Source organism: Doryrhamphus excisus, linkage group LG16, assembly GCF_037039965.1.
Source record: "Doryrhamphus excisus strain RoL-2023G ecotype Guam linkage group LG16, RoL_Dexc_Guam_v1.1, whole genome shotgun sequence".
Classification (NCBI taxonomy): domain Eukaryota; kingdom Metazoa; phylum Chordata; class Actinopteri; order Syngnathiformes; family Syngnathidae; genus Doryrhamphus; species Doryrhamphus excisus.
The window spans coordinates 18,407,606-18,432,821 of NC_136372.1; the positions used below are offsets into that span (position 1 = coordinate 18,407,606).

At 47.5% G+C, this 25,216-nt stretch overlaps 1 protein-coding gene across 1 annotated transcript in view; it reads right to left on the reverse strand.

Moving 5' to 3' along the window:
• mgat5b (alpha-1,6-mannosylglycoprotein 6-beta-N-acetylglucosaminyltransferase B) overlaps window positions 1–24,263 on the reverse strand; it is a 42,615-nt gene extending 18,352 nt beyond the window's left edge. Inside the window, exons 1-9 of the mRNA XM_078797175.1 lie at window positions 23,701–24,263; window positions 23,003–23,425; window positions 21,889–22,001; window positions 14,372–14,516; window positions 8,771–8,880; window positions 6,796–6,869; window positions 6,323–6,490; window positions 4,174–4,341; window positions 2,218–2,387 (exon numbers count right to left, since the gene is read on the reverse strand). Coding sequence (XP_078653301.1) covers window positions 2,218–2,387; window positions 4,174–4,341; window positions 6,323–6,490; window positions 6,796–6,869; window positions 8,771–8,880; window positions 14,372–14,516; window positions 21,889–22,001; window positions 23,003–23,061 — 1,007 coding nt within the window. The 5' untranslated portion in view covers window positions 23,062–23,425; window positions 23,701–24,263. The remainder of the gene's footprint in view (window positions 1–2,217; window positions 2,388–4,173; window positions 4,342–6,322; window positions 6,491–6,795; window positions 6,870–8,770; window positions 8,881–14,371; window positions 14,517–21,888; window positions 22,002–23,002; window positions 23,426–23,700) is intronic.
• Window positions 24,264–25,216: the final 953 nt, after the last annotated feature.

Below are 25,216 nucleotides of genomic sequence, written 5' to 3' on the forward strand. Positions count from 1 at the left end.
GTGGTATCAGTATATGCTACATATGTTCATTCCATCATGATGTCATGTTACACATATCGGTATCGGCTGATTATTGGAAATTGAGAGTTGGCCAATATCGGTTTTTGTCCAAAAAGGCAATATCGGACCTCCCTAGTAAATACATAAATATAGAATATCTGAAAGCTCATGAAAAAGGCGGAGCCACAGGGAACGGCGTCATTGTAGCGTCAATACTTGAATAGTCGACGCCCACCATTCTTTCATTTTCCTCCAGGAAAACGTGAAAAACAACCAAATATGGCCGTGTGTGTATTTGTCAGGGCAGGAAGTACTGCAGTTTTTGGTCACGCGCCAGAACCCGCGCGGTTACCTCAGGGCTTGTGATGGTGTTCCTGATGGAGCTACACTGCACTAAATCGATACACCGTGACACCAATTAGCGGGGTAAATAATAGGAGCAGCATTCCCGCCGCAGCCCATTTCCCACCTCGCCCCTCCCCCGAGTGTGCCCTTATCAAAGCACCTTTCCCTCCCAGCCTGATATTGAAGCTCAAAGGGCAGCGCTAAGTCATTAAAGCCACTTCCTCTTCTCCACGCCAGTGGATGCTTCGCTCACTAACAAGCAGACATCATCATCATCATCAGCTTGCCTGCAAATCAAAATGTCGCACTCGGGTGTTTTTCCTGAGCTGGAGACTTTCTGAAAGATCACGGACCTGTCGGCTGTCTCCGTTCTTCTTATTGCACCTCGCTCATGTGACAATCAATAGGCTTAGATTTTAAGATGAAAGCAATGAAACGCCAACCTGGCTGGGAGAAGCGTGGCGTGTGTGTGTGTGTGTGTGTGTGTGTGTGTGTGAGTGTGTGTGCGTGAGTGTGCCCGATGACAAGCTACACGCCTGTTATCACCCTGGAGTCAGTGAGATGCAGCAGGGAGGAGGTGCACCAACTGCGGTGATGCTGTCAAGCCCTCAGGCAAAAATGCTCTCTGCAGGGAGGAGGAGGAAGTACGCACACAGGAATAGGGCGTCTACGGTATCTGGTATCTGGTATCTACGGATCTACGTATCAACAAAGGTGATCATGAAAGCTACAGCACCGTGATTCGGCGCTTCATTACTTTCAGTTCACCTCGAGTGATGACAACAAAGCCGGAATACATGAAAGAGAAAGTAAAGAATCAGCACCCCTAAAAAGGATAGCGACACACGCATTTCAACAGGGTAAAAACACATTATAGTGTATATATTATATATAGAATATAACATTCCAAATCCTTTTAGATGGTAAACTGGCATATGCCGACATTGCCACGGCAGCCAATAATTAGCCACCTTTCCTTCAAAAATGCTTTATTCCTTTGCATTTTGTTGTTCTCATTGATGGTTAAAAAAAAAAGTTTCCTATTCAAACCTTATTTAACGACAGACATTATTGACTTGCAATGGTCGGTTTCATCTCGTGCCTTGTGCCCCTTACAGCACGCAACGGCCATGAAACAACACAATCCCGATGCTTCCTGGGTGCTGAGTTCAAGGGTAATGTGCATGTAGGACATCTGGCTACAGTATTATCAGGGTTGGTTGGCTCTAGTCTAGACTCCCCCGTGATGAGGATTCCTCATTTATAAACCAAATATGTTTACAGTTAGAGCATAGAAAACCTGTTTGCAACCTTCTAAATGCGTTTTTTAACATTATTAGAGCGCTGTAGACATGAAATAACACCCCTATAGTCACCGTTACACTCCTATTACCCAATATAGTCGATAGAATCAGAGCAAATACGCCATTTAGGACGTAAATAAGACTTGTGTGTTTCTATGAATGTGTTTCATGGAGCGGTGGGCAGACAGGAAGTGATGTCATGGGTTCAGAGTTGAGTTTTATCGTGGATGTGGTTACACTCGCAAAAATGTCTGACTGGACGTTGTATCATTGTGTTTTTTTGTTGTGTAGTTTGGTGTCTTATTGGCTGTTTTAGGCACTTTGGGCAGTTGAACTGCTGGAAATGATAAACCATATCAATAAATGACCTTGACCTTGACCTTGACCTGGCTGTATTTCATGCTGCATTGCTTTTGTGTGCAGGTGGATATATAAAGCGTTTTACTCAGCATATTCAGTCAATCAGCTAATCCTTCATCCGACTTTGATTTTGGGCAATGGTGTCCTGCGGCAGCGCGCCCCAACGCGTGGACAGGATGGTGTAAAGGAAAAGGAAATGGCAACATACCCATGCAGCTCCTTGACGGAAACGGAGATCTTCAGCTCGTGTCCAAGCACATAGAGAGCTGTGAGGATGTCGGCCCACTGCACCATCTCCCCCAGAGGGCCTCCTTTCAGGACCTTGGGGCTGAACACGTCACCGGACTCCTCTGTCAGGAAGCCCACGTGGACAAGAATCTGCGTTCCGAGGAAAGAAAGAGTGGATTTCAGTGGTTTTTACGTCTAGGAGACATGCGACTTCTCCATGGGGAGGAACCGATGCTCACGTTCGTTAATGTCAGATTTGAAATGTAACGATGTGTCTAATGACATTTAGTCAAGCGGCAGCAAATTCATGCTAGTTAACTGCCAAATGAAGATAAAGAAGAGATGAATAATTCATACGTACACAAACAGCATTTATTTACTGTCGGATTCTCTGGGAAAAAATGTGTTGGGAAAATTATTATTTGAGTCCCCGTCTCACTAAGTATCACAATTCATGCCACATTCAGGAGGGGATTAGAAATTCATAAACTTGGCTCCTTTTTTCCTTGGTGGCATAAAGTGATGGATGATGGATGACCGCTGGGTGACGTTTCAGGAGGCTTCTTGGGTTTCAGCACCTCTGCACTGTCCAGGCTAGTGGCTGTCACTGGAGCTACCTTGGCTCCTTTTTTCCTTGGCGGCATGAAGTGATGTGAACTGGATGACTGGTGAGTGCCGTTTCAGGAGGCTTTTTGGGTTTCAGCACCTCTGCACTGTAGACAGTGCCTTGGTTGCTTGGTTACCTTGGCTCCTTTTTTCCTTGGTGGCATGACATGATGTGAGCTGGTGATGCATGACAGATGAGTGAAGTTTCAGGAGACTTCTTGGGTTTCAGCACCTCTGCACTGTCCAAGCTAGTGGCTGTCGCTGGAGCTACCTTGGCTCCTTTTTTCCTTGGCGGCATGAAGTGATGTGAACTGGATGACTGGTGAGTAACATTTCAGGAGGCTTCTTGGGTTTCAGCACCTCTGCACTGTAGACAGTGCCTTGGTTGCTTCTGGGGCTGCCTTGGCTCCTTTTTTCCTTGGTGGCATGAAGTGATGTGAACTGGATGACTGGTGAGTGACGTTTCAGGAGGTTTCTTGGGTTTCAGCACCTCTGCACTGTCCACGCCAGCGGCCGCCGGTGGAGTTACCTTGACTCCTTTTTTCCTTGGCGGCATGAAGTGATGTGAACTGCTGATGCATGACTTGTGAGGGAAGTTTCAGGAGACTTCTTAGGTTTCAGCACCTCTGCACTGTCTACAGCGCCTTGGCTCCTTTTTTCCTTGGTGGCATGACATGTGAGCTGGCAATGCATGACTGGTGAGTGAAGTTTCAGGAGACTTCTTCAACACCTCTTCACTGTCAACAGTGCCTTGGCTCCTTTTTTCCTTGGCGGCATGACATGATGTGAACTGGTGATGCATGACTGGTGAGTGACGTTTCAGGAGGCTTTTTCAGAACCTCTGCACCGTCCACACCAGCGGCCGCCGGAGGAGTTACTTTGGCTCCTTTTGTCCTTGGCGTATGACGTAAGGTGACGTTTCATCTGGCTGTGTTTTTTAATGCAATCAGAATCAGTCTCATTCTACCTGGAACGTGACTCGGGTACTTCCAAACAATGATTCCCAACACAACGACCATTTTCAACTGCTCTCCAGGCAGAAAATGGGTAGTCGCACCCCCGCCAACCAGGGGCCACACTGAACTCGTCTATGAACTCAAAGCACAACAGCCCAGCAGCTGCCACAATCAAAGAAGTGCAACTTTATTGCAACAGAACGCCACAGCAATTGACGAGCCAGCATGCGGCCATGCCTGCCCGACTGGTTGTTGACGCCGCATGAAGAAAACGTCCTGAAAGCAAATGAGGCACTCGACGTCTCCCGTCATCTGTTCTCGCAGACGGCTTGTGTGCGGATGCATATTTATGTGTGCAAATGCTCCACGCTCACCCGCTTCTCGTCCCGCCAGTGGCCGCCGCGCAGCTTGTCAGCCAGCCGTCGGGCGGCCGAAGCCCACTGTGCCGCCAGCCTCCGTATGCGTCTCCTCATGAAGCTGAGCGACTCCTTCCCGGTGCCCACCTGCTCCAGCAGAGCCCCCGTGTCAAAGCGGAAGGCGGCCTGGAGGACAAAGACATTTTAGGACCGTTGCTCATTCAGATTGGGCTGCTTTCGCACGCCAGCGTTTCTTTTCTGCAGGCGAATGCTGAGCCAGTTTGTCAGCAGATATTAATTCTGCACATCAGGAATTAGCGCTTGGCCGGAAGCAAAGAGGCTGTAGTCAAAACCGAGCGACTAAATGGACATCAAATTCTTTTCATACGGATGTCCCTGACGCGAGGAGAGGTTTTTAAGGCCATAAAATGCAGAAGTGGAGTGAAGTCTACTTGCAGCCAGCTGAAGGTCGGACGTCTGAAACAGGAGACCCCATAAACCCTGTTAAGGTCTGGCCTTATTCACACCCCCCCACAAAACATCCTCACTGGGCTGTGATTGGTCGGCTTGTACAACATTATTTCCTGTGTTCACCTTTGATTTCTGGTCAACATTTGCAATAAAAGGACTGTTGCAGGGCATGGATTTGTTCCACACACACTACTCTCTTTAATTACCGTTGTTTGTTAGCGACAAAGAAAGCTAAGAAGCTGAATAGTCGATGAGATTTTATGTTTTTTTGCGGAAGAGACACAAAGAGGTGATGATGGAACTCCACAATAGAAGAAAGATCGGTGCGGATCTAAGCCAAATACTAGGGATGGCCGATAATTATCGGCTTGATATCAGCGTAAAAATGTGATATCAGTCGACATCGGTATCAGATTTGTTTTCCTGATCATGAAAACCGATATTAAAAAACGCTGCATACAACACATATGTTCATTCCATCATGATGTCATGTTACACATATCGGTATCGGCTGATTATTGGAAATTGAGAGTTGGACAATATCGGCACATCGGTTTTTGTCCATTGACAAAGAAAGCTAAGAAGCTGAATAGTCGATGAGATTTTACGTTTTTTGCGAAAAAGACACAAAGAGATGATGATGTAACTCCACCATAGAAGAAAGAACGGTGCAGATCTAAGCCAAAAAAACATCCTAAATGTGTCAGCCTGCATCTTTCCCTTTGAAATCCATGCTCCACAACCAGGAAGTGAAAGGCACCTCGCCGTGTCGTGCCGAGGAGGTTCGCACACACAGTTCAGCTTCATGCTGTTTAAAAATGGTTATTTTTAGTGTTGATTAAGTTGTGGCATCATTGTACAGACATTTTGGTGAAACGTCCATCCATCCATTTTCTATATGGATATATAGAAAATGGATTTTTCATCCTATTTTCCATCCTTCCCAAGTGTTTATTAATACTGTCTGCTCCGCTGTAGCTACTGTATAATACTTCCGTCTCAGTACTGAGCATTACATTCAGCTCTTCAGTCCGACGGCGTTATAGTGCAATTTGACTGTCTCGCTGAGAACCCCCCCTACCTCAGATCCCCTCAATGAGCACATCAGTATGCAGAGCCGTCCTGTACGCCCCCAACGCAGGTAAGAAGAGCAACTGGTGCACAGCACATCCGAATCCAGAGCACCCGAGGGATGCATACAAGCCACAAAACACAGTAGTGTGTGTACAAACGCTGGGCTGCACAATGACTCCGCATCAGAATTCATTACGGCGGCTGCACGGTACTCCCGGGACAAACACGCAGGAGGTGGGAGAGGCTAAGCAGGGAGGGAGACCTTTCGGAATGATTGCACAGGAAATGCATCATTTGTAACCGGTAAGGATGAAGATTAAAATGACTCAAGAGGGCAAACTCACCGGGGAATGACGGCTAGCGCGCTGTGGAAAAACGGCGTGCTGTATATTCTGCCTGCCGAGATGTCATCGATCGTAAAGCGGAGCTCGTGATTGATTAGAGACGTGATGAATGCTCCGTTTGACCTCAGGAGCTTCAAAGCGGAGCGGCTTCGTGTTTGGCGTTCTGTTCTACTCAAACCTTCCTCGTCATTTGGGAAATGTTCTTCATCCTGGTTTTCACTGCTTCCGCTTTCCAGGACAAAGACCTCAGCAGCGGTTCTACATTGTGGGTGTCATACCTGTTTCCTGGGTGGGGGCTTGAAGGTGGGCGTTGCAGTTTGGTTCCTCCAGGCCAATGCGGGGCAGAACCACTCCACCTCGCTCAGGTAGATGAGGAAGGAGCAGTCCGAGCCGTCGACGCCGTAAAAAGCATAGCACGGGTCCGAGGTCCAACGGGCACGCATCCACTGAAACACACGCACAGGATTCTAACTTAACACTGACTTATGTACATGTTGACATAGTTTGTCAGGCCTGGCGTGACTTACATATTATATACATACATAAATAATCATTGAAGAAGAAAGTTTCAATATTTGGTGAAAAAAACCTGAAAATTCCTCCTAATCACTAAACATTTCCACCTTTATCAACATGGAGATTTGTTTTTTTCTTGGACTAGATTTAACTCCTTACCATATCTACATTTGTGGGTCTCAGGTCATTGATTTACCTTTCGTTGTCTACTAGACTACAGTGGAGGAGGACTTACATCCATCTTTCCGGGACAGTCTGGGTAACGAGGGTCTTTGGGAATGTCACACTGGCCGAATGTTCCTTCTCTAGCTGCAGACAAGAAGAATGGGCACTGGGTAGTTATCACAGATGGAACACAAGACCAAGATAACTGAGTTCATTTCAGCACCCCAAAAGGAGGGTAGGACCGTGTGCCGTTTGGCCAACGTACAGTTCCTCACATGAATTAGATCTTCTCGTGGGACAACACTGGAAAAGACACAGTGGTTGAAAATAGCTAACTGCTAACATAGCACACATAGCTAGCTAATAGCTAATTGCTAACACACCATTCTTGACATGATGTACGCTAACACACCATTCTTGTCATAACATATGCTAACACCCCATTGAATGAGATAACATACGCTAACACACTATTCTTGACGTAACATCCGCTTACACCCCATTCTTGACATAGCATACGCTAACACCATTCTTGACGTAGCATATGCTAACACACTATTCTTAACGTAACATATGCTAAGACCCCATTCAATGAGCTAGCATACGCTAACACTCCATTGAATGAGATAGCATATGCTAACACTCCATTGAATGAGATAGCATATGCTAACACTCCATTGAATGAGATAGCATATGCTAACACCTCATTGAATGAGATAGCATACGCTAACACCCCATTGAATGAGATAGCATACGCTAACACCCCATTGAATGAGATAGCATACGCTAACACCCCATTGAATGAGATAGCATATGCTAACACCCCATTGAATGAGATAGCATATGCTAACACCCCATTGAATGAGATAGCATACGCTAACACCCCATTGAATGAGATAGCATATGCTAACACCCCATTGAATGAGATAGCATACGCTAACACCCCATTGAATGAGATAGCATATGCTAACACCCCATTGAATGAGATAGCATACGCTAACACCCCATTGAATGAGATAGCATACGCTAACACCCCATTGAATGAGAGCCAATAGAGGACCTGCATCCAAGGTCATCCTTTGGAGGTAATAAGGCTCCTGCTGGTCCAGGTCTGGTCCAGGTCTCCCATTGATCTCCTACCTCCATCCTACCTCCAGCAGGTGTAGCTAACATTATGTCTGGACTGAGGACCAGTTTCAGTAAATGATTGGCCTTCTAGCTTCACATGCTTAATGACCACGTCGGCTTGTACTATCCATTGCCCCCCCCCTTCGTTCTGACCCTGTCCTCATCTATCTGCACCCCCTCGCGTCTCCATCCATCCTTCTCCTCAAAGCACTAGTGAGCCCAATTAGAGGAGCAGGGTTGCGGCTCCTCCCCCACGCAGCACCTCGTCAGTGGCAGGGCCTCATTAGCATGATAGCGCCACTTTCTTTGATGCTGCATGTGGATGGGGCCCGATGAAACGGTATCGAACGTCATGACACGTTAATGAGCCCCCACGTCACAGCCGGCCGTGTAGCGGACAAAGGGGGGACAACTGGAAAGTGAATTCAAACATGCTTTTGCTCCGTTTCCACGCCACAAATTGAAAGTGGCGGCTAATGAAAGAGCCGCCGTGGCCATCACATCACATTAGCGTGGAGAAGGTCACTCATCATCATGATTTAAACATCCTCGCCGACACGAGAATGTGTTGTGAGACGCACCTGAGTGCTTCCAGCCTGACATAAATGAAGGCTGCGCTCTTTGAATGGGCAACGCGTCGTGAATAATGTCCGTCATGTTCTGTGAGCTCAAGCAGGAAGTGCAATTCACGTCGAAATTGTTCATCCGAGTCTTCAAGTACGCTCACACCTGACAGGCTGGGCTGGTGGGCCACAAACCAAAGTGTTTTCCCAAATTGCATGGATTTCAATTGGACAGGTAAGATCCACCTGAAAGGCTACAACTATATTTGACACTCTAAACGTGACAGAGAGAGTGGGCCCGCTGTGCACGTGCACGCTCACATGCACGTGTGTGTGTGTGTGTTCGAATCTCACCTCTTTTGCTTGCAACGCTGCGCTGCAGAATCTGCTCCACCCTCCCTGCCATGTCGGACATGTTCTGGGCTATGGCCTGGATCCGCTCCATCAGACCCATCGGCTGAATCCTGGAACACACACGTGCACGCGCACACCCACGCGCACACACACGCTATATTAGCATGGAATATCTTCATTTGCATACATCACTGATCAGCTGGAAGAATGACGTAAAAGATTCCCTGACTTACAATAGTACTGCAAATAGACTGCATATATATCTTATGGGAATGTGTATATATTTATATATATCTTATGGGAATGTATATACGTATCTTAATATACTATATCTTATGGGAATGTATATATTTTCATATAACTTATGGGAATGTATATATCTTCATATATATATATCTTATGGGAATGTATATATCTTAATATATCTCATGGGAATGTACTATATATCTTCATATATACGTAACTTATGGGAATGTATATACCTTTATATACAGTGAAGAAAATAAGTATTTGAACACCCTGCTATTTTGCTATTTCTCCCACTTAGAAATCATGGAGGGGTCTGAAATTTTCATCGTAGCTGCATGTCCACTGTGAGAGAGATAAACTAAAAAGAAAAATCCAGAAATCACAATGCATGATTTTTTAACAATTGATTTGTGTGATACAGCTGCAAATAAGTATTTGAACACCTGTGTATCATCTAGAATTCTGACCCTGAAAGACCTGTTAGTCTGCCCATTAGAAGTCCACCTGCACTCCATGTATCATCCTGAATCAGATGCACCTGTTTGAGGTCGTTAGCTGCATAAAGACACCTGTCCACCCCATACAATCAGTAAGACTTTAACTTGTAACATGGCGAAGACCAAAGAGCTGTCCAAAGACACCAGAGACAAAATTGTACACCTCCACAAGGCTGGAAAGGGCTACGGAGCAATTACCAAGCAGCTTGGTGAAAAAAGGTCCACTGTTGGAGCTATCATTAGAAAATGGAAGAAGCTAAACATGACGGTCAATCTCAGTCGGAGTGGAGCCCCATGCAAGATATCACCTCGTGGGGTCTCAATGATTCTAAGAAAGGTGAGGAATCAGCCCAGAACTACACGACAGGACTTGGTCAATGACCTGAAAAGAGCTGGGACCACCGTTTCCAAGGTTACTGTAGGTAATACACTAAGACGTCATGATGTGAAATCATGCATGGCACGAAAGGTTCCCCTGCTTAAACCAGCACATGTCAAGGCCCGTCTTAAGTTTGCATATGACCATTTGGATGATACAGAGGAGTCATGGGAGAAAGTTTTATGGTCAGATGAGACCAAAATAGAACTTTTTGGTCATAATTCCAATAAGCGTGTTTGGAGGAAGAAGAATGAAGAGTACAATCCGAAGAACACCATCCCTACTGTGAAGCATGGGGGTGGTAGCATCATGCTTTGGGGGTGTTTTTCTGCACATGGGACAGGACGAGTGCACTGCATTAAAGAGAGGATGACTGGGGCCGTGTATTGTGAGATTTTGGGGAACAACCTCCTTCCCTCTGTCAGAGCATTGAAGATGGGTCGTGGCTGGGTCTTCCAACACGACAACGACCCGAAGCACACAGCCAGGAAAACCAAGGAGTGGCTCCGTAAGAAGCATATCAAGGTTCTAGCATGGCCCAGCCAGTCTCCAGACCTGAACCCAATCGAAAATCTTTGGAGGGAGCTCAAACTCCGTGTTTCTCAGCGACAGCCCAGAAACCTGACTGATCTAGAGAAGATCTGTGTGGAGGAGTGGGCCAAGATCCCTCCTGCAGTGTGTGCAAACCTGGTGAAAAACTACAGGAAACGTTTGACCTCTGTAATAGCAAACAAAGGCTACTGTACCAAATATTAACATTCATTTTCTCAGGTGTTCAAATACTTATTAGCAGCTGTATCACACAAATAAATTGTTAAAAAATCATGCATTGTGATTTCTGGATTTTTCTTTTTAGTTTATCTCTCTCACAGTGGACATGCACCTACGATGAAAATTTCAGACCCCTCCATGATTTCTAAGTGGGAGAAATAGCAAAATAGCAGGGTGTTCAAATACTTATTTTCTTCACTGTATATCTTATGGGAATGTGTATATATTCATATATCTTATGGGAATGTATATATCCTAATATATGTTTTATGGGAATGAGTCCCCAAACAGCTTGGATTGGTGTTATCCGGTTCACACGCTCATATGGAAGTTGAACATGGTCGCCATCCCTCATCTATCACGGCCGATTGGTTCGAGACCCCGCCGCGATAAGTGAATTTCTGCAGTGGATAATTTAATATTATTATTATTATTTTCATATCTATATGATCCTTATGATGAGCTGGACCAGTCCAGGGTGTACCCCGCCAGATAAATATAGTTTTTCATGCTAGCTGCTACAATAATAATCATATGGCTGTAGCTTATGAGTCTTTTTGTTTGTTTGTTTTAGCATCTAAATAGATATTTCCCATGACGTCCGTTGTTAGCTAGCTCATATTAATGCATTTTCTCAGGTTTGAATACACAGAAAAGGGAAGTAAATATGAGTTCATGTGTCATTCTCTACAGACGAGTATGAGGCATTCAGAGGCATTCAGAGGCATTCAGGTCCAGTTGGCTTGTTGGTCCACGTTACCATATTGGCCAATATGATGTTATATATGTTATTTCACGTCCACAGGGCTGCACTTATGATGACAAGCGGATTTCCAAGGTCAGAATCAGGTTGTCTATGCTCTAGCTAGTATCTCTATGTCAACTTCACATCAGTTATCTTTTCACTTGTCAACGTGTCACATTATTTATTTTGTCCACGTTTAGTTTTTAACGCCATATAAATGACAGCCATGTTGAGCAAGAGTTGATGTCACAATGGCGGCAACTCGCCACGGTGGATTTACTTAAATACGCCTGCTTTGATCAAATTGGCCCGCAGCTTCCTTTGTAGCTCCCAAACTTCCCAACACGGGCCTGCTACTTGCAACTAGCGTTAAACAGTCCAAGCATCACCCCCCTCCACCCCCCCCACCCTTAAAAAGCCTCCTTTTTAATGAGCTCGCTCGCTTCTCCTCTCTGAGAAGCTCTTCAAAGTAATGGAATGACGCTTCTGCGTTCTGTGTGTGTGTGTGTGTGTGTGTGTGTGTGTGTGTGCACCAATAAACCACAAAACCCAGAGAGCTCATTTGCATACCTAAATTCCAACTTTTTTTCCCTTATTCTTCCAGGAAGACAAACCCTTCTCTTTTATCATTTAGACCAGGAAATTGAAACGAAAGGCCACTTAGGAAGAAGAAGTCCACACACACACACACACATACACACACGTACACACATATATACACACACTCTACGTCTCTGGGGTCACAGGTCATGAATCATTGGTGCCAGATTCAATGCATCATTGGGACGTTTGTAGCATTCCAATATTCCCACTTGAGTCCCATCTCTAAGGTATTTCCATGGAGCTTGACCGTCTCGTCTGAGTGCAGTGCGGTGAAGTGTGGGGGTATGTGTCGCGGGGGGGGTATGTGTGTTATGTGTACCAATCACATAACATTTCTTCATGGTTGGCAGGTGTGTATATTTACGACCCGAAGGTGAGGGTTCCATACCGAGCTTGTTGCTCTGCGGAGCACGGCGCATTTTGACGAGGTCTCACTCATGCGGGCGATGTCATTAGCGGCAAAAAACACCGTTTGGTACGTCCGGAACGACGACCCCGCAGGACGACATGCAACATTTTGCGTTGAGGTTGTAGTCTGACATAAAAAAGTGTAGTGATCAGTACTTTGTGGCCAAATTGTACATTGAAGCAGCGCCTGGTACTACTACACGTGACGGTACGATGGCGGCGTCCGAGAGTATTCGCCAGGCGATGACGCTACCGTGTGTTCGAGCACGTAAGTGATGTGAAAAGGAGATACTTCCTCTTAGCGCTGTGGAGGAGTGATGGGAATGGACGGCGCATAAAGAGGCGGGGGCCGCCTTTACTCCAACTCTGAGTAGATTCAAGTATGAGAGGTCTGTTGCTATGGTAACCACACTCATCTGGGCTGGCGGCTCCGACATGTCATATAAGACCAGTGCTCTTATTGTTTCCTTGGTCTGCTTCCGTTGGTCTGCTTCCATTGGTCCGCTTCCATTGGTCCGCTTCCATTGGTCCGCTTCCATTGGTCCGTTTCCATTGGTCCGCTTCCATTGGTCCGTTTCCATTGGTCCGCTTCCATTGGTCCGCTTCCATTGGTCCGCTTCCATTGGTCCGCTTCCATTGGTCCGCTTCCATTGGTCCGCTTCCATTGGTCCGCTTCCATTGGTCCGCTTCCATTGGTCCGCTTCCATTGGTCCGCTTCCATTGGTCCGCTTCCATTGGTCCGCTTCCATTGGTCCACTTCCTTGGTCTGGAACCAATACAACAATCAATACTAAAAAAGTTAAGCTACTATTGGAACTCGGATGCCGGGAAGAATGTCCAGATTGGTTCCATGGAGGGCTTGGATCCGGATCCGTGTACCATGGGGCCGTGCATTGGATGAACGGTCTCAGCATCTCTTATGCTGTTATGGATGCAAGGGTGGAGGTGGTGGGCGGACGCTACGGACCGTGACCACAGGCAGGTCTGGAACGCCCAAGAGAGTTTAGGACAGGCCGTGGGTGTCGTAAACTGTGTTGCTAGATCCCGAGATTGCACGGACCCCATTAAAGTACATTCATAAAGACCCTGGGCCATCATGCCTCATGAATGTAACGTGGTCTCAGAAGAAGCTGGATTCAGCGTTTTGAGCTTTTTTGTAGAAATCCAAAATTCAGTGTCCAACTCCTCATCCCATCATGGAGAGGAGCCATTAGAGTACATCACATGTCACGTTTAGGGACACTGAGAAGAACATAATTCATGTTTGAGGACTGGATGGATTGTGGATTTTCAGGATCGAGAGCCCAGAGAAAACACGCTTGTTCTTCACAAGAGCTGAAAAGCAACCTGTTAGCGTTATAGTGTGTGGCATTACTAACGAGGCACGCAGCTAAGAGGAAGATCTAACTCCAGACAAAGCCACTGAGATGTGCTGTGCAAGCCAGATACCAGACAGCCGAGTAAAGTCACTGACAGCAGAAGCTGATATGAACAGACTAGAAAAGTCAGACTAAAAGACAAAGTGAAAGCCAACAAAGAACAAAGAACGTCAAGTTGCAGCAGATGTGGTTCCAACACGGAGCTCAAGTCAGAAAGGAGAACGACAGCCTAAAAGACGATGAGGGTCTTTTTAACCGATCGGGTTGTTTACCACGTAGAAACTGACCACACCTTGGCATGCTCCGAGGGGGCTTGGAGAACTTGGGAGTTCTACAGACACAGACACTGAGTGGTAGATCCTAGATCCCAGATCCTAGGCCAGACACGGTACCCCGTTGACCACGCCTCATGAATATAGCCCCCACCATTACTTAAGGCCGGCGCTTCTCGATTATTGGACATTTTTTAGGTTGAAGGAGCTTGCTGGAGGTCAGTCATCAGGTGTTGTGCTAACTTGGCGTGTCCATAGTACACAGAAGAAGCCAGCGAAGGACACGTGCTTGGCTTACCTGTCCAGGACCGAGGCCAGCTCGTCCAGCTTGTGGGTTTCAGTGGAGTTACCCAACCTGGACAGAGCGTCCATCCTCTTCAGAATGACCTCCAGCATGTCACTGATCTTCCTTAGCACGCTGCGGGATTCCTGGCCCCCGAATACTAAAAAGCAAAGGGATAAGACAGGCAGCATGATAATCATATATAAAACTCATATTTTTATTTATTTGACAAACAATAACAGCAACATAAAATGCATCCTATTCTTCTGATATGAATTCTTTTTTCCACACAGCAAAAACACACCAAGGCTAAAGCTACTTTATTGAACTTTTTCCCTGTCCTTCATTACTAAACCAACAGCTCACTGGAAGCTGGAAGGGGGCGGGGGTGGTGGTGGTGGGGGTGGGGGGAGCACAATCAGCATTTTATTCTGACAGTATTGGTTTTGCTTTCTTGCTCGGCTCAAATAATTAATGACCTGGCCGGTGGTCTAGTGCCGTTAGCAAACACCGCGTCAATTAAGCCTACAGCACCGGGCCGCAGGGTCAGGGACTGCATGGCAACACGTCCAGGTCCTAACCCTGCGGTGTTTTCTTTCATCGCACTGAGCTCTGAACGCTAATTAACACACCGTAGCATCAGAGTCAGCACAGGGAGGGAATCCTGGCTACTAAGAAAACACTTTCAGGTTTAAAGTCTTTCTTAAGCCTGCGTCCTGGTGCTACATAACGTATCCCACCAGGCATGGAAGTTGGAGGAGGACCATCGATGCTACCAGGGAGGACAATCACACATTTTACGTACATCATTAACCAGTCCATCTTTGGGACTTTACCAGTTGGTCATGAAAATAGTAGGACTTATAGAAGTCTCCAGGCACGCACCCTGCTAGCCCCCGCCCTGAGACCAGTCCACCAAACCCAGGGGTGCTAGTGCACTACGTCCGGGAGTGCATGTGGATGCTTTTTTGTCTAATCAGATTTCAGCTTCTGCGTGTTGCCACATTGATGTAATCTACCCAGGGCCTTCAGAATCAGCAGTGCTGGCCCACACGTCACCAGTCAGTAATATGTAAAAGTGTTTTTGGGAGAGGGTGTTAAAAACATGGTCATGTAACCAGCATTTTATACCACCCACACCAAAGACCTTGTTCTGAGGGGAGAATAAAACCAGTCAGGACAAGGAAGCGAGGCCCCCAATGACTGGGTTTGCCTTGGACCCCCATATGACCAAATAAGCCCATCTTTAGGCCCTAAGGCCCTAAGGTTAGGATGGAAATTAGTGGACACAACTAGTCGGGACGGCCATGTACTGCTACTGCATACAATACACCAATACCTTACCACCAATACCAATACCTTCTAAAAGGTTGTATTCGTTAGTACAATTTAAACACCCTAAATTTGCACCATTAAAAACACATCAAGTTTTCTTTTTGGAAGACTTCACCCTGGTCACAGTTTCCCAAAAGCTAAGAATTTAAGAACAAAAATACCGAATTTGACCAAGGTCAGCTGCCAAAGGTTCCAACCCGTCCTTGACCTTGAGAAAATAATCTGAATGAATAAAAACAGTAATCAGGCTTCTGTAGCCCTGAAGTGGATTTGAGGCTGCCTGAGGTGAAAGTAAATGTTCAGCCTGGCGTTCCTTGGTTTGCAAACTGCTAGACTTCCTTCCTGCAGCCACCTCTCCCCTCGGGGAAATCTTATTACATCTCCAGTACTCGGAAAAAGAAGCCAAATAAAGCGCTTTGCTCTCTGTGTACTGTGTACTGTGTACAAGAATACTTGTGCGACACTGAGGTTTAAAGTTCAAGGTTCAGCCAAAAGTTGCAGGAGAATTTCCGTACACGAGTGAAAAGTATGGCTGGCGTATTGGAGATAAATATGTCTTCCTAGTCAAATAGGCCGACGGAAGCTCAATAATTCAACAGTTGGACCATTTTTCACTTCTGTGAAAGAAAGAGATAAAATGGATTCTTCTCCAGACGGCGTTGTTGTGGAAGTCTGACAAAGACTTAAGAATGATTGAAGCCAAACAGGACAATAAAACAGAAAGAACGAAAGCTATTCATACAGCGGTTCATAAATACGCCTGTCACCATAATCAATGAATCAATTAACCACATGACAATTAAAACAAACTCGGTCATTTTGCCGGGCTCAATATATCGACATCCTCTACTCTCTCTCTACCAAAGAGGCTGGATGACAACACGTTTCGGTGTGGGCATCCGTCTCGGCACCCGGGCGTGTTGGTTCTATAGCAGAATGAAGGCGTGGTCAAGCCTCCTGTTCAAAAGTGGCTTTCCTACGAATGCTTAGCCGCCATAAGACGGTTATCCTTGTGGTACCTTTCCTGACACCTCCGACCTCCGTGGACGCAGGGCGGCATAGCACATCCGACATTCAAGCCAAACCAAACACCTTTGCTCTGGCACATTTGACTCTGTTTTTTCCCAGCCGGTAACGTTTCACTTTGAGGCTATCTTTGCCTGCTCGTACTTTTAATAAGAATCTGTGGGTACCGGAAAAGGACCCCCGATGTTTGCTCTAAGTTGGCTGGTCTGTGAGCTGCAGTGCTGCAGTAAATCTGGGAGCCTCTGGGCTTAAGTGTGGGAAGGAGAACTCACAATTCTTCACAGTAATGCTTCTCATAAATCACCATTACCGACACCAAACACCCTTTCTTCCTACACACTACATTTTTAGCACCGGGCCTTATATAGCGTACGCGTGCAATCAACCCTCCATTACTCGCTCGTAGGAACGCTTGTGTTACCGAGTAGAGTTGAGGTGATACCTGGCCGGCGTGGAGGCTCGGCTGTGTGATTCCTCATCTGCTGGTTAATAAAGAGCTTAAAGGCTGCAGCTAATCTCCTTTAACGACTCCATTACGGTGATGCCACAGCATCATTAATATCGAACCTCTTCTTATATTCCATCTCCGTGTTACTGAACCCTGGCCGTGCTGCCAAACGCTAAATCTGTACAGCGTAGAGCCGCATTTTACGCAGACATTTAACAGGTTCAAATCATGGCAGGCCTGCTTGGCACACATACACTCACATAGCACAACCAGAGTTGGTGCAGCCCTTCCACACTATTTATAGACAACGTCAGCGGCACACAGGAAACTCCTACAGGACGACAAAAGTTGGGAGTTATAGCAGAAAGGACAACCGGCTGTCGGTGGCGAGTTGTGGGGTTTCAACACTTAAACCTTGCCATCCTAAGGAGTTAAACACCAGGGCCCCCTAAGGAGTTAAACACCAGGCCCCCCCCTAAGGAGTTAAACACCAGGGCCCCAAAGGAGTTAAACATCAGGGCCCCGAAGGAGTTAAACATCAGGGCCCTCCTAAGGAGTTAAACACCAGGGCCCTCCTAAGGAGTTAAACACCAGGGCCCCCGAAGGAGTTATACACCAGGGTCCCCGAAGGAGTTATACACCAGGGTCCCCGAAGGAGTTATACACCAGGGCCCCGGAAGGAGTTAAACATCAGGGCCCCGGAAGGAGTTAAACATCAGGGCCCCGGAAGGAGTTAAACATCAGGGCCCCCGAAGGAGTTAAACACCAGGGCCCCTAAGGAGTTATACACCAGGGCCCCCGAAGGAGTTATACACCAGGGCCCCCGAAGGAGTTATACACCAGGGCCCCCGAAGGAGTTATACACCAGGGCCCCCGAAGGAGTTATACACCAGGGCCCCCGAAGGAGTTATACACCAGGGCCCCCGAAGGAGTTATACACCAGGGCCCCCTAAGGAATTATTCACCAGGGCCCCCCACCAGGGCCCCTTAAGGAATTATTCACCAGGGCCCCCCACCAGGGCCTCCTAAGGAGTTAAACACCAGGGCCCCCTAAGGAGTTAAACACCAGGGCCTCCTAAGGAGTTAAACACCAGGGCCCCCTAAGGAGTTAAACACCAGGGCCCCCTAAGGAGTTATACACCAGGGCCCCCTAAGGAGTTATACACCAGGGCCCCCTAAGGAGTTAAACACCAGGGCCCCCTAAGGAGTTAAACACCAGGGCCCCCTAAGGAGTTAAACAAAAGGGCCTCCTAAGGAGTTATACACCAAGGCCATTAGACGTCACCAGTCAGACCAGCAGGTGGGTCTCCTCTCTCGGAGCTTCTGATGATGTTTCTTGATGTCCACTTCCACGTCCACGGTAAAAGCCTTTCTTTGTCCCCGCCCACTTCCTGTTACTTTGGAGTCCCGTTCAGTATTTTATTTGTTTGGAGACACTCGGGTCCACATTCTCATTCTCGCGTGTGACCAAGATTTGAACTCGCACACAGTCAGCGTCTTCCTTCCGCTTTCACTCCTAATTCCAATATTCATTACGGGGGGGGCTGATTGAGGTGGAGTTTTGGCAGCACCGAGGGGGTGGAGGGGGGGGGGTCCAGAAGCTATCAGAGCAGAGACCGACTGTCACTCAACTCCAGCCTCTTATTACGGCTGACATGTCGGAAATGGAAAGACGCCGCACGATTTTAATGGCTTCAATTAGAAGCCGACGCCGTCCGCAGATGCGAGACGCCGCCTTTGTTTAGCTGTGTCTTATTAGCATCCACGCCACAGTCACAGCTCATTGTCGCTGGCTGCTCGGAAGATGATGCATCGCTGTCCTCAGACGCCAAAGTCGGGCTCGGCCAAACACGGAGCTCGGCTGATAAAGCTTCCGGCTATTAAAGCACGCAGCCTGTCGCGCCAAACAATGAGGATATGACTTATTACGAGTTGCATCCTCTTTCATGCGCTGCGTGCTTCCATTGTGGCAAACCAGGACGATATGATGATCATTTGCATAAACATATTTCCTGTCTTGCATGCATGAAAAATCAACATTACCTGAACCGAGACTGAACTTCCTGACCCACTTTGAGCTCTTCAAAACATCTGACGGTCGTGGGGGGTGCTGGAGCCTATCCCAGCTGTCTTCGGGCGTGAGGCGGGGTACACCCTGGACTGGTGGCCAGCCAATCACAGGGCACATATAGACAAACAACCATTCACACTCACATTCATACCTATGGACAATTTGGAGCGGCTAATTAATCTAGCATGTTTTTGGAATGTGGGAGGAAACCGGAGTACCCGGAGAAAACCCACGCATGCACGGGGAGAACATGCAAACTCCACACAGAGATGGCCGAGGGTGGAATTGAACCCTGGTCTCTGAGCTGTGAGGTCTGCGCACTAAACACTCGATCAAATAACGATGTTCTCCAGCTAATTTACAGGAACCGTTGCAATGAAGTTGTTCCTTCCCGGTGGTACGCCCAGGAGACCACTCAATCAACATCTACATCAACATCTACATCAACATCAACATCAACTACATCTACATCTACATCTACATCTACATCTACATCTACATCTACATCAACTACATCAACATCTACATCTACAACTTGGAAGTTCTAGAAAGTTTTCTGTGCGGGTTAAGGTAGCTCCACCGTAGCTCACGTTCTGTCGGGGGCGGGAAGTCCGCCCACAATGACGACTGCTCACGTTGGAAAGGCAGCGTTGCAAAGAGTGCCTTGCACCAGGGCAAAAAGGCAGCATCTGGTGTTTATGTTGCTTATGCAAAAACGGGAAAGGAATGGAATGGGTCGGCAGGGAAAGTCTTCTGCGGTGAAGCAGCTTGGGAAGAAAATAACGACAGATTTCTCTTAACACCTTTTGCACTCGCTGTCATGGACGGCGTTCCCTGCTGGGTTTCATTTGATTTGTATTCCGTATGATTTTCTGCCCGACTACGTGTGTGTGTGTGTGTGTGTGTGTGTGTGTCATGAGTCATAACATGGGCTCAGCACAGCCGGAGCTTCAGGCGGGATACGTAGCCACGGAGGTGTGTGGCGTGCGTACAAGCGAGGAGCTTCGTCCGCCATGTTTATGTACAGTACCCTCCACACATATACAGCAAATAAGCGTGGGGATTTACATAGATTGATGCTCGGCGGCTCGCAGTAAGACTGATTTTAATGAGCTGAAGGCCGAGCAAGCCTTCCCTTGACTATAGCGTGTGAGCGCTAAATGAATCAGACAGCTCTCCTGTCGTCTACGAGCCTCCGACTCTGCATATAGAGCCTCGTTAATGAGCAACAACCTTTCAATTGTTTCCCGTAATGGCACCCAACGCACATCGCTGGAGCGTCCCCTGTTTACTACACTTAAACGTGCGCCCCTGGCTCCCGTTATTCACCCTAGCAAGCAAAGCCATCCAACAAGGCTGCTATCTCTACTACTCCCAAGGCTCGGAGTGCGTACGGATAATGGAGCTCCGGCAATTATTTCATCAACAAAGTACGAACAAATGATCTGTGACGGACAGACGGAGATGCAGAGTCAACAGCATGTCAGACACTGATAAAAGGTGAAACGGCGGTCCAAAAGCTAACACTGCCCCCCCCCCCGCCCCCCTGCTGTAGACGTTTCTATGCACGGCCACGAAGCGGAAACACTGACACCGTGCTGAGAAAGATAACCGGCTTTCTCTCCGGGTAATACTCCGAATGTCCACTTCCAGCCGGAACCCGTCACTGCGATAAAGAACACGGCGCCCTTTGTGATCGCTATCAATTGCAACGCATACGTACGCTAACGTACACATGCGGCAGTCAGGCGGGATGTGGAGTTAAGTTATATGGTTATTGCACCCGTGGGGGGTTAAAATGGGGGCAAACACAAGGCCCTCCTTGACGCTATGACGGCTTCTACCTGGGAAGAAAAGTGGGAAAGGATTTCAACGAAGTTCATTCATTACCGCAGGGGATGCTGGAGCCTATCCCAGCCGTCTTACACCCTGGTGGCCAGCCATTCACAGGGCACATATAGACAAACAACCATTCACACTCACATTCATACCTATGGACTGAATTTGGAGTCGACAATTAACCTAGCATGTTTTTGGAATGTGGGAGGAAACCAGAGTACTTGGAGAAAACCCACGCATGCACGGGGAGAACATGGGTGGGATTGAACCCTGGTCTCCTAGCTGTGAGGTTTGTGCGCTAACCACTCGACCACCGTGCAGCCATCCTTTAACAAAGTAATAAGGAATATAAGGTATAGCTTCCGGCTCATACTAAAACTCGACAGTCAGGGCGGTCCAGAACTCATCCGTCACCAAAGACCCCCTGTATGGAATTCATCCATGGAATTTGTGTCAATAAAGTTGCCAACTTGTTTTCAAAGTAACTCTTGGGGAAAAAACTTCCCTAATCAGGAAAACAGTAGGTCAGTGCTGGGGGGTGAAAGCACGGCGGTCATCCTGGCTGGGATGAATATGCTCCAAAGGATCGTCCAAACAAATCCAGAGAGAAGCATCCAAAGTCTACATGCAAAGAGAGGCACCATAGGTACAGATAGAAGCCTGTCTCGGGACAGAAGGTAGACATGATGGACTCTGATGAACAGAGCGGGGGGGTCCGCCAGCAATCAAGGAAGCGCCACGCAGCTCTCAGCACGCTGCCGGCTTGTTCATTACCAGCACGGATCACAACGCTGGGGAGCCGGGGGGGCTTACCTTCGGCCCGCGTGGCGAAGGGGGACTCGGCGGGTCGCTTGGCTGAGAACTGGCCCCCGAGAGAGGTCATTAGAAAGCACAGGCTGAAGAAGCCGATCCCGACCACAAAGATTCTGGAAGCAGAGAGGAAGAGGAAGTTTAGAGCTGAACTAACAGACTGTATGCAAATGAAAAACCGGGAATTACTTCCTGTCAAAGTTGCTTAAGTTGAGGTCCACTGGGGAGACGAGGCGCTACCTAATAACCCCGAGCTGAGCCCCCTTGAGTGTGCCGTTCCAAACACATGGATTCCAACTTTTTCAGTTGCCATAACAACACCAGTATGCCCAAGCTACAACAAGCTAAACAACAAACACCCAAAAAGCCATCTGGAAGGAAAGCGGGTCCGATTGATGATCAATGAAGAGCGCCCAGCATTTCACGAAGACCATCGGCGAACCGTAAAGCGCTTTCGCCGTAGTGACGCCGACAGACACTCAGCCGTGCAATTCCGATGAGCAGAACGGGAAAACTGGAAACGGAAGATGCGATCAGGAATGTGACAGGCGACTCTATCAATCATCGTGTTCCGCTACAGGAGACCCCCCCCCAAACCCCCCATCACTGTCCACGCTAATACAGGCTCACCGCCCAGAATGTTAGGCACGCATACATAACGCAATCACAGTCATTTCAACATATTATTCATATTTTCCCATTTCATCATTTCTTCAACTTTTTATGTCATTTGATGTTTTGTTGTTCTTAATGTACAAAGTCGATCATCATTGGAGAATTATTATTATAATTATTATATTATTGTAGGTGTCAACATATAAAGTTATGATGATGGTGTGTGGGATTGAATCAGATCTGCTTCTTCCTACTCCTTTTTACACGTCAACTTGGCAAACCAGACCACCGTTAGAGTCCAAATATTAGACACCCCCAATACATGCCGTATATTAGTACATATTACATAACATGTCATATTATTACTATGGAGAAGACATTTTGCTGATTAGGTGTTCCTAATGAAGCGTCCACTGGGTGTACTGACGTCATCACCAACAAAATAAGTGACTAAACAGGCCAAATAAAAGTCCACAATGTCGGACTTCTTGCATGTTCTTACCTGAACGGCCTGAAAGTGAGAAGGCATCTCCTCGTCATCGTGGAAAGGTCGCAGCTCATCGCGGCCGCGCGGGTCCATTCACCGTGACGCGGGAGTGTGGGAGCTCCGGACTCGAACGTGCAACTTTAAAGCCGAGTGGCGGCCGGTGATGGAGCGTGCCATCGTCGAGCGCCGAACTTCCGCCCTTTACGCGCTCTCGTCCACGCCGGGACGATGCCGGGTGATGCCGGGGTGGGGGCGCTTTAACCGCCTCATGCGACTACACACGCTGGCGGATGTTGGAGCCGCATCCTGACTCCGTGTGCTGGTCCTCCAGGACGCGGGAAGACAGCGCTGGAGAGGTTGGCTGTCTGTGGAGGCTGATGATGGCGCCATCTAGCGACGGGAAGGGGAACAGGCTCCAGTTGATCAGGAGTTCTGTCTCTGCACACAAGGCAGGATACACTAGAATGGACTAGAATGGACTAGAATGGACTAGAATAGAAATAGAAAAACTATAATATCTATATATATATAAAATATCAGCAGAATAAAGTCAAAATATTGAGAGAAACGTGTAATCTCATGACAAAATGTTGTCATTTTATGAGAATAAAACTGTAATATTAGGAGGGAAAATGTAGTAGCAGTAGAAGTATTTTTAAAATACTTTACAGTTGTAATATGAGAAACAAACAAATAAAGTTTGAATTGCCTACCGGTGTCAGTCAGGGTCTTTTTGCCACAAGTCGGACTGGATCAGGACCAGGGCTGCAACGGGGTAAGGGAAGAAACCGGTTCCCCTAAAAGAGATCAAATCCCCCCCCCCCCCCACTGGAGTACCATTCCACTGCCTGTTTCAGTGACCTCATCATGACCCCAACCAAAGGTAAAGTAACTCCCGGACCAAGGTTACAGTAGCCTTGCTTAAGCCCACTTCAGATGGCCGCCACGGCGCAGGTAATCATGTCTCTGGAGCAAAGAGGAGAAGATGGCAGATGTAGGGCATGGATAATGAAGGCAATGAAGGCACAAGATGCTTGTCTGTCACAAACAAATCAATGTCAACAACACAGGCAGAGAAGAGTTGGAAATAAGCACATATTGACCCGCATGGAGGACGGCAGTCAATACGGCAATCATCCTTGGGGATACATCAATGCATGCACTCCTCAATACTTCAAAACAACACTGGCCAACACTCCAAACACTTCTTCTCATAACCATAACCTTCCTTCTCAGAAGACCCCAGCCAAGGTCTCATTCTTATCATCATCATCATCATTATGGTTAATGGATCCAGCTCCTATGCCGACACCAGTGAGTAAAGCATTGACCCAACAGTGCAGGGGGGGGGGGGGGGGGCACCAGTCAGCAGAAATCAATGAAGAACACTTGGCAAGCCTGTATGGAATCACCTGTAGGCTCATCAATGTAACTTTACTGACACCTGGCGGCCACCTCTATCATTACAGTACACATTCTACCGCTGGCTTATTACATCATACGTATGGATTTCTACTTGGTTGGGCGCCATAAGGGGTGCCGTCCTATCTTGGTTGGGTGCCGTAAGGGGTGCTGCCCTATCTTACTTGGGTGCCGGCCTATCTTGGTTGGGTCCCGTAAAGGGTTGCCGTCTATTTTGGTTCGGTGCTGTAAGGGGTGCCGTCTGTCTTGGTTAGGTGCCATAAGGGGTGCTGTCCTATCTTGCTTGGGTGCCATAAGGGGTGCTGTCCTATCTTCCTTGGGTGCCGTCTGTCTTGGTTAGGTGGCATAAGGGGTGCCGTCCTATCTTCCTTGGGTGCCGTAAGGGGTGCCGTCCTATCTTGGTTCAGTGCTGTAAGGGGTGCCGTCTGTCTTGGTTAGGTGGCATAAAGGGTGCCGTCCTATCTTCCTTGGGTGCCGTAAGGGGTGCCGTCCTATCTTGGTTCAGTGCTGTAAGGGGTGCCGTCTGTCTTGGTTAGGTGGAATAAGGGGTGCCGTCCTATTTTGGTTAGGTTCCGTAAGGGGTGCTGTAAGAGGTGCCGCCCTATCTTGGTTGGGTGCCGCAAGGGGTGGCGCAGGGATTCCGCCCCATGTAACACATGCAACACATGAGGTTTTTCCCAAATATAGGAATCATGGCTGTTTTGTGCTTGCATTGGGCCTATTATTAGTCATAAATTCAGCATAGTTAAGCAAAATGTAGATATTTAGTTTGTAAAAGAGGGTAGTTTGAAGCTGAAGGAGGACAGC